The 9,427-nt window shown below is 54.0% G+C and overlaps 1 protein-coding gene and 1 pseudogene across 5 annotated transcripts; one reads left to right on the top strand and one right to left on the bottom strand.

Annotated features, from left to right (window-relative positions):
• Nucleotides 1–7: 7 nt before the first annotated feature.
• Nucleotides 8–4,301, bottom strand: LOC110391384 (annotated as a pseudogene).
• Nucleotides 4,302–5,392: 1,091 nt separating this feature from the next.
• On the top strand, nt 5,393–9,421 carry LOC110391379 (T-cell-interacting, activating receptor on myeloid cells protein 1-like). 5 transcript variants are annotated; one of them, XM_021383214.1, is made up of 7 exons: nt 5,401–5,946; nt 6,020–6,055; nt 6,173–6,451; nt 6,533–6,844; nt 6,939–7,106; nt 7,219–7,256; nt 7,653–9,421. In XM_021383214.1, the coding sequence occupies exons 1-7, from the start codon at nt 5,916–5,918 to the stop codon at nt 7,788–7,790; spliced, it is 1,002 nt and encodes a 333-aa protein (XP_021238889.1). In that variant the 5' UTR covers nt 5,401–5,915; the 3' UTR covers nt 7,791–9,421. The 5 variants fall into 5 exon arrangements, with proteins under 5 accessions (XP_021238887.1, XP_021238888.1, XP_021238889.1 ...); XM_021383215.1 differs by having other exon boundaries at nt 6,966–7,106; XM_021383216.1 differs by having other exon boundaries at nt 6,725–6,844.
• The last annotated feature ends 6 nt before the right edge of the window (nt 9,422–9,427 follow it).

The raw sequence follows: 9,427 nt of genomic DNA on the forward strand, positions 1-9,427 counted from the left end.
CTATCAATTCTGTCCCAGCCAAAAGCGGGGGGCGGGCAGGGGATGCATGGGGGATCTATAGTGAATCTATGGGGGATGGAATGGGAGGGGAGGGAACCGTGAGGAGATGTGTAGGGCAGGAGTGGGTTGGGTCAGGTGTGGGGGTCCCACTGGGCTGGTGCTGTGGTTTTGAGGTGGATTGCAATGGGTTTGTGGATCTCAAGAGCTGTGAAGTGATGTGGAGGTGATAAGGTTAGATAGGAGCTCTTAGGGATTGGGTGTGGCTGGAAAGCATTAGGGGTGCACCACTGAGGAGTTGGGGGTGTTAGATTTGAGGAGGTGAGGGGGAGGGTGGTAATAGGAGAGATGGGAACAGGTCATCAGGGAGCACTCAGCAGTGCATTTGGGATCTTTTTGCCTCAGTGCATTCCAAAAACCCGGCATTTTAGGGGTCCCATCATGTGGGTCCCCAAGTTGCTTGGGTTGGGGATGGAGCTATGGTGCAGGTTTTAAGTGATACACAACACAATTGCGCACCAGGCAATGACTGATGCAGAAATCAGCACAGAATGGGAGGCAGGGAACACATGGTGGATTTTCTGGGGATCTATTGGGAATGACGGGCAGGGAGGGTGCAGTCTGGGGGGATCTCTAAGGGATATAAGAATGGAAACCCTTTCCCCACCTGGGCTTGATCTCTCTGTATCTGGAGGCTTCGGGCATCGAGGATGAAGAAGAGGCCGACAATGAAGATGAGGGCAGCAACGCAGCACCTCACCACCGCCACCACCAGGTTCCCATGGGATCCCCCATCAGCTGCTGGAGGGTGCGGGGGCTTGAATGTCCCCATCCCTGGCCACCACCTCCCTGGGGATGGGATGCAGGGACACTGTCATCTGTGGGTGGCACCGGGGACACCCAAATAGGGGACTGGGATCTACCTGGGGGTGCAGGGGTGGGTGTCACCTCCAGGGTCACACTGTCCCCGAGGGGAGAGGACACCAAGGGATCATCCTTGGGGCGATAGGAGCACCTATAGGTGCCAGCATCGGATGTGGTGACGTGAAAGAGAGTGAAGGAGGCCATGCCCAGACCATCAGAGTCCTGGCGCTGGATGGGGGCTGAGCACCCGCCCTTGTGCAGGAGGAAGATGGCCCCAGAATCCTAGATCCAGCAGCGGATGGTGACATTGGTCCCTATCTCCACGTGTTCCTCAGGGCTCAGAGAAATGCCGGGTGGGGGTAAACTGTGATCTGAGTGCAGAGTGGAAGCAGTGATGAGACACGGCCCAGTGGGGACAGCCCTTGGCCAACTGCTTTCCCCAGGGCTCTCACCTGTCACCACCAGCTCCACGGGGTCACTCTGCTCTGATGTCCCCAGCGGACCCAGCACCCAGTACTGGCAGCGATAAGTTGTTGCATGCTTCCGCTCTGCACTAATAATGGAAAACTCGGCTGTGTCCTGCACGTCAAGCTTGCTTCTGCAGATGGTCATAGCTTCATCCTCACAGAGCTGGACCCAGGCAGCCGGCTGGGGCAGGTGGCAGCGCAGGGTGACATTGTTCCCCAGGGACACCCCCTGGCTGGGGTGCAGTGACAGGGAGGGTCGGGGCACTAGGACAGGGGACACCAGTCAGCCTTGTTCCTGCACACCCTCCTGGACCTCTCTGATGACCACCACCACACGCTCCCCTCCCTCTGTAAACTTTCTCCCCATGTCCCCATACTCACGGTGCTGTGCCCTGTTCGCTGCCACCAGACACCAACCTGCAAGGGACACGGCCCTGGGTCTCACACAGGGCCACAAACCCCCGTGGCACCACGTCCCCATTGTCACTCACCCAGGATGAGGGCCAGCGCCATTGTTGCCATGAGGCAGGAGCAGCTTGGGGACAGTGAGACTGCAGTGGGAACAAGAAGTGGCTGGAGAGCTGATGTCAGTTCCCCTTTGGGACAGGATGCCGTGTGGTCACCTGCTCATGTGTCCAATTTGGTCCCAGGGGGGTGGCACCATGCTGTCCCTGATAGAGTGGCACACACAGAGCAGCACACACAGCCCCTGTCATAGTTCCTCACCAAAGCTTTTCCCCCTCAGTTTTCACACACTGTCCCCTAAGTTCTGCCAGTGCCTGGCCTTGCACTGTGTCCCCCACGAGATGCCAAACTCAGGACATGTGAATCTGATGCAGTGTTCTGCATGGTATGTCACATGCGGTCCCCCGCACGTCCTACAGTGATCTATTCATCATTCATGGGAGAGAAGCGTCCTCCTGGCCCTACACATTTCTTGGCTTCCTGAGACCCATGTCAGCATCTCTTCCTGCTTGGACAACCAGCAGAGACATGGCCCATTCTTCTTAAAATAATCCATTTTGGGCTGAGGCCAGGTGCCTGAACGCCATAGAGGAGGTGGGGTTGGTCTTCTGGAGAAGGGTTTTCTTCCCACTCAGATGTCCTCCTCTTGGAAAGAACAGCCTGCTGGCTTTGGTTGTGTCTTCCTGGGGGCACAGATCCCAGTCGGGGACACAAGCAATGACCCACAGGTTTTTTATCTGCATGGTGGAGACCTCAACACTCACCTGCAACAGTGGTGATGAACAGGACTATGAACACCTCTGCCATCGAGAGTCAGTGGGTAAGGCAAGTCCCATGCTTCATCTCATCACTGGCATCTAGGGGAGAAGAGACATCCAGCCCCTTCTGGGGCAACAACGTGCTGCAGGTTCCAGGAGCTGACCCAAAGGATGGGGCTTTCCTCCGTTGGCTCAGGGATGAGGATCTTTGATGCCATTGCCCACACTGGGAGCTCACAGAGAGCACCAAGCCCCATATTGGAGTGCTTGGCTGATGGCTGTTTTTGGGATGAGAAGGACAGGCATCATTCGGTGCCCATACTTTTCCCTGTGTTGGATGTACATACATGTTGTCATTTGGAGTGCCACACATTCGAAAGTTGTGAACTACAAATAAAAGTATATGTTTGTTCCATAGGAAAATCTTCCTTAGCAGCAATGAGGTGTTAATTTCTTAAGGCTCGATGGGCTTCTTGCACAAAATGAGCTGAGACACTTTGGGTCTTTCCAATGCCCCGAGTCACGCTCCCTCCATCTCTGGGGCTTTGGATCTAAATCCTCTCTTGATCCCAACCTCTGCTCAAATGAACTGCTGCTTCCTGGGCATCTTTTCCTAGAAGTCTGTTTTCTCAAGCAACGTGGCTTCCCCTTTTCTATTCTAAGCTTCCTCCTCCTCCTTGTGCACCACACAAACCACATCTTGTGGCACAAACCCTCCTCCCCTCTCTTCCGTCCTCTTTCCCATGTGCCAAAACAGGAAGAATTTCAGAAAATAATCCCTCAATCACATACGGCAATTCAAGAGTCCCCCAAATCCCAAAATCCCTTTTCCACCCATTTTGGTCGGCCAGGAGGATGATGAGGATGGGAGAAGGAGTCGGGAGTACAGAAAGAAGGCAGTGCTGAAGAAAGGAAGGCAGAAATCAATAAGTATCACACTACTCAGCCTAAACCGCACTGAAATTCCAGACATTTCGTTTTGGCTTCTAAGTCTTCCTCTCTTCCTTTGTCTCCTTATTCTCAGTCAATATCATGCGGAAATTGGGAACTAAGAAGGGAATCCACAAAAGTAACGGTGACTCGGGTTCGTCAGAGAGGATGTATTATATCTAAATAATCACCAAATGATAGAAATCGTCATCATAGTCTTGATAATTACCAAGTTCTTCCAAAATGTGTCTGTTCCAGCAGTGAAAACCCAAGTGGTACTTTGGGGATGAATCACCAAATATTGCCTTTCTCCCAACACCTCCATGGTCAGCCGATGCACTTTGCCACAACCGCCAAAAAAGCCTCATGGAAGGGATTTTATTTTCTGGCTTTTCAGCAATGTTTCAGTTTCTCACTGCTAACCCACCAGCTCAGCACGGCACTGATTGATGACATGGTTAAACCCTGAGGTGCTTTCACACCTCAACAGATGCAGCCAACGACACCTGCTGACTTGTGTCAAAGGGAAAGGCTGTAGCATGAATATGTCTGTATTCAAAAGAAGAAAACTAAAAGAAGCAATGTCCAGATAAGAAGCCCAGTGAGTGCAATTCCCTGGCACCGGGTGCGTTATTTGGGGTGTTGGGTGCTCATTGCATGCTTGGTCTTGGGGTTTGTTTGTGCACTCTATTCTCCAAGAAACTCCAGCCCTGTTGGCTGGGGTAAGGGCTGATCCTGGTTTGTAGGGGGGACAAAAAGAAGGAAGGGATGGGGAAGAAGGAAGCCTGCAAATGGCCAGAGATGGGATGGTTTTGCAGCAAAAAATCAGCCCTCATCCGGAAACCCGATGTGAGGAACTGGAAGATAAAGCTGAAATTGAGACAATGTACCATGGGTCTTGATGGGATGAGCTCCACAGAGATCCACATCCACAACCATCATCTGCTCTACACTGGGCTCGTATCACAAGGTTTGGGGCCTGCTAAGCTCCCACTCCATGCTCTCGAGGACCTGCAGAGCCTCCACCTCCTCCAAAACCACGTGTGGAGGAGATGCCAGTCTCCGTGCACCCATCCAACCTGCAATGGGAGCCCAGCCCATGTGTGCCTGCTGCCATCACCTCCTTGTACCAGCTCCTTTCCCACTGGGGAACCACTGGAGCAACTGGGAAGGATCCAAGGACCCCAGAATTGAGGGAAACAGAGCAGCCATCAACTTCTGCTCCAGCCTTGCATGGGAACCACTGGGAAGGGTCTGTTTTCATACAGATGTGCACTCTTCCAGCTCCTGATGTGTGCCCACACTGGCACCACCTGAGAGCCAGCGCTTTGGGACTGCTGCTGCTGCTGCTGCTGCTGCTGCTGGCCATGCTCAGCGTGCACGGTGAGTGACCAGCTCGTAACCACATCCACAGCACAGGAAACCACAGCTTCAATGAGCAGAAATCTTGAGCTTTTCCCCCAAAGTGGTGTATGGGTTTTTTACTGGGCTGGTGATGACCACCCAGAAGTGGTGACAACAAACAGGAGGAGCTGGAAGCCATCATGCAGCAGGAATCGAAGACTTAGTAGGCATCTCCAAATGATGGTGGGATCACTGCCACAAGTGCAGTGGTGCTGTGGGGGGCTGTGAGCTCTTTTGGAGGGGTAGGCAAGGAAGGAGAGGGCAGTGAGGTGTCTCTCTGTGTCAGGGAGTGCTTCAGTGCGATAGAGCTGAATGCTGGGAACGATCAGGTCGAGTCCTTATGGGTAAGGTTTGGGGGGAGGGTCAGCCAGGTTGACATCCTAGTGGGAGTCTGGTACAGACATGGGGCAGTTTAACTCGGCGCCAGGCTGATGGCTGCAGGTGGGTCCTACCTGCCTGCAAGGGGGATACGGATCCCAGCCTTGGAGCTGGAGGGGCTCATTGAGAAGGGTTTAAGCTGGCAGCCCTTTGGGGATGGCGTGTGACACTGAGGGGTGACAGTCACTAAGTAGTGATCAGGGGTAAGTAATACAACATGCGGAGATGACATCACAGCACTACAACCACAAGAGGAACTGACAGCAGCTCTTCAGCCGCTTCCTGACCCAGCTGCACTCTTGCTGTCCCCAAGCTGCTCCAAGCTGCCACATGTCCTGCGTTTGGCATCCCGTGAGGGACACCATGCAAGGCCACACGCTACCAGAAGTTTGGGCACAGCATGTGACACCTGAGGGGTGACAACCAGCGTGAGGCACCCCAACAGGGGCCACGTATGCAGCTCTAAGCATGCCACCCTATAGCAGATCCCCAAAGACACCACTCGGTGCAGACCAAAATTGCAACATTGAGGATGTGACATCATGACACTTCTTGTTCACAAGAGAAACTGACAGCAGCTCTCCAGCCATTTCCTGTCCCCACAGCAGAATCTCTGTCTGAGACTCGGCTGTCCCAAAGCTGATCCTGCCTCATGGCACCAATGGCGCTGGCCCTCATCCTGGGTGAGTGACAATGGGGACGTGGTGCCACGGGGGTTGGTGGCCCCGTGTGAGACCAGGACCATGTCCCTTGCAGGTTGGTGTCTGGTGGCAGCAAGCAGGACACAGCACCGTGAGTATGGGGACAGGATGAGAATGTGTACAGAGGGAGGGGAGCGTGGGGAGGGGGCCATCAGAGGGGTCCAGGAGGGTGTGCAGGGACAAGGCTGACTGGTGTCCCCTGTCCTAGTGCCTCAACCCTCCCTGTCACTGCACCCCAGCCAGGGGGTGTCCCTGGGGGACAATGTCACCCTGCGCTGCCACGTGCCCTTGCCGGCTGCCCGGGTCAGGCTGTACAAGGATGGATGTTTGTCATCTGAGAAGAACGTGGACAAGGTGCAGGATACAGCTGAGTTCTTCTTGGTTGACATAAAGCAGGAAGATGCAGTGAAGTATTGGTGTCAATACCAGATACTGGAGCCACTGTGGACATCGAATATGAGTGACCCCGTGGAGCTGAGGGTGACAGGTGAGGGCACTGGGGAAAGCAGATGGCCCTGGGCTGTCCCCACAGGGCCGTGTCCCATCACTATTTCCTGTCTGCACTCAGATCACAGCTACCCCCCTCCTGACATTTCCCTGAGCCCTGATGAATGTGTGAAGGTGGGGATGAATGTGACCATCCAGTGCCAGAACCAGAAATATGAGGGCATTGTCTTCCTGCACAAGGATGGACACTCAGCCCCTGTCCAGCACCAGGAGCCTGATGGTGGGGGCACAGCCACCTTCACACTCTTTGCAGTGACCCCAGCAGATTCCGGCACCTATAGGTGCTCCTACCGCGTTGGGGGTTGCTGGTTTCTGTTCTCACCCCTTGGGAACAATGTGACGCTAGAGGTGACAATGACACACGCACCCCCAGGTAGGTCTGAGCCCTCCTTTCCTTGCTCCTCTTGCCACCCATGAGTGACAGTGTCACTCCATCCCACTTTCATTGTGGTGGTGGCTGGGGATAGGAACACCCAAACACCCGGACCTCACAGGTGACACTCGGGGACCCCACTGGAACCCGGTAACAGCAGTAGCAGGGGGCTGTGCTGCTGCCATCGTCTTCATCCTCCTACTCGTTGTCTCCTTTCTCCTCTTTGCCCGCAGACAACAGATACAAAGAGATGAGAGCCCAGGTGGGGAAGGGGTGAAATGGCTTCAATCTACTAGAAATCCCCTATAGATCTCCACAGGTGTTGTTTGGGCCCCCCATAACCCCACCCTTCTCATCTCTGCTTTTCATCTCAGGTGCCTCACCCAGAAGCCCCAATGCCGTGCAGTTCCAGGTCAGTGTCTGGGTGAGGGGACCCCAAAACCCAACCTGACCCTTTGCCCCTCCCTCAGTCCTCACCAAGGAACCCCAAACCCTGCCCGTGGGGACCTCAAGAAATTCCCCACATTTTATGGCTTCCCTATCTCCACCATGGGGATGCCCCACACCCCAAATCTAAGCTCCCAGGCCTCCTTATGGGGGAGCTTATGGGCAGCCCCAAACCACCGTGGGACCCCCAAACACCACCCACAGGGAACCCCAATGTCACCCCCACGGGTTTCCAAAATCTATGCCACCCCAGATTCCCAACCCCCCCTCGTGGACAGCCCCCCACACACTTACACAATGGCATCATCCCCTCATGCATGTTGGGAACCCATGGTCACACTGCTGTCCCCTGTGTCCCCAGGTGCCCCCCGGTGACTGCGAGGGTCTGACCTACGCCGAGCTGCGACCTGTGACCCCCGGCACCTGCAACCCTGGCCCCTCTGCTGTCCCTGAGCCCCCCATTATCTATGCTGAGGTGGGCACTGGGCGACCCTGCTGATGCTCCCCACGTGTGCACAAACATGTTTGCTGTGTGCACACAGGTACTTCAAGCGTGCGCAGTGCAGGTGTGCTCTGTGTGCTCACCATCACGTGTGAATTACATCCATGTGCCTGTGCATGTCAACACATGCTTATTAAATATGTGTGCACCATTACATGTGCACAAAGGATATACAAGCATGTGTAGTACACACTTAATTCTGTGCCTCTGTGTGTGTGTGTGCGATATCATATGTGTACACCGATAGCTGCACACATTACTGCTCATGTGTGTCCTTAGCACGTGCTCCCTGTGTCTGCACTACATGTGTGCCTCTACAGTACACGCTTATCATCAACACATGCCCCGCGTCTGCACCACATCTGTCCCCACAGCACACACATGCTCTTATCGTGTGCTCCCCATGCCTAAACTCCATCTTCACAAGGCAAACCAGCCAGGTTGTGGGTTCTGCAAGAAAATGGGGAAGCAGGGGAATTTTGTGGGTGGGAGGGCTGTGTGTGGGAGCAGCAGTAAGGGGAAGGGCAGGAGAGCTGACTTCCCCCTTCTTGTAATGCAAGGGGAAATGCTGGAGAGTTTGTGAGCTCGATGGAGATTTTTGGGTCCAGATGGAGGTTTTTTGTGGAGCTGGATGGAGACTTGGGGCCACATGGAGGTGTGGAGGCTGCATGAAGGATCTTCAGGATCAGTGGAGGTTTTGGGGCTGGGTAGAAATGCTGGGGTGGTTGGAGGTTTTGTGTCTGAGTGGAGACTTTTGGGGTGGATGGAGGTTTTTTGTGCAGATGGAGATTTTGTGTCAGGATGATGGCTTTTGGGTTTGACTGGGGTCTTGGGAGCCTGGATGTAGAGACTGGGCCTGAATGTAGAGGTAAGAACTGTATGGAGATTGTGGGTCTGGATGGAGGTGTCAGGGTGGATGGAGATTTTGGGGGCTGGATAAAACATTAGGGGGCTGGATGTTGGGTGTGGGGGCTGGATGGAAGTTTTTGGGTGTCATGGAGTTATCTCTAGATCTATCTGTGTCCATGACATTGGGACAGCAGGCCTGCAGGCCTGGAAAAGATGGGAAGAAAAAAAATGGGTGTCAGTGGCTTATGGGCCAGTCTAGACCAGTCCTGTGAATAATGAGGCAGGGGACCCACGGACCTGTGCCTTGGGAAAGGGGAAAAGGCGGAAGGGTAGGGAGATAGTAGATGGGTCTAAAAAGAAAAAAAGAAAAAACAGCGGCAACGATCAGAGGTGGAACGATTATTTACTACATATGGTATTGGAATGCAAGATAATGGAGTACACTACCATAGAACTGGAATTGAGGCCAACAAAATCAAACAAAAGGAGAGGGAAAGAGCATCCAAAGCTGGAGGCCTTACTGGGAATCTGCAGGCGGGAACCTGCAGGAGAGCGCGAGATGAGGGCAGCGAACAAAGGGAGGGTCTGCTGAGCTGCGAGGAGCTGCACCTTTCCCTCCGAGCGCAAAGTCCTCTGCATCATGCAGATCCTGCTCCCCTCCGAGATCCTGGCACCCAGAAACCAGCAGCCCACGGAACCACATCATTAACTCTTTAACTCCCGATGCTTTACATGATGTGGATTACCGACAACAAAATAATCACAAAATCATGACATAACCCTAA

The sequence above is a fragment of the Numida meleagris genome, unplaced genomic scaffold (assembly GCF_002078875.1).
Source record: "Numida meleagris isolate 19003 breed g44 Domestic line unplaced genomic scaffold, NumMel1.0 unplaced_Scaffold357, whole genome shotgun sequence".
Lineage (NCBI taxonomy): Eukaryota > Metazoa > Chordata > Aves > Galliformes > Numididae > Numida > Numida meleagris.

Excerpts from the sequence above, each read along its gene's own strand:
- LOC110391379 (XM_021383212.1), top strand. The coding sequence starts at position 5,916 with ATGGCACCAATGGCGCTGGCCCTCATCCTGG. Across the intron at positions 5,947-6,019 it reads GGCGCTGGCCCTCATCCTGG|GTTGGTGTCTGGTGGCAGCA; the intron begins GTGAGTGACAAT and ends TGTCCCTTGCAG. Across the intron at positions 6,845-6,938 it reads AATGACACACGCACCCCCAG|GAACACCCAAACACCCGGAC; the intron begins GTAGGTCTGAGC and ends GGCTGGGGATAG.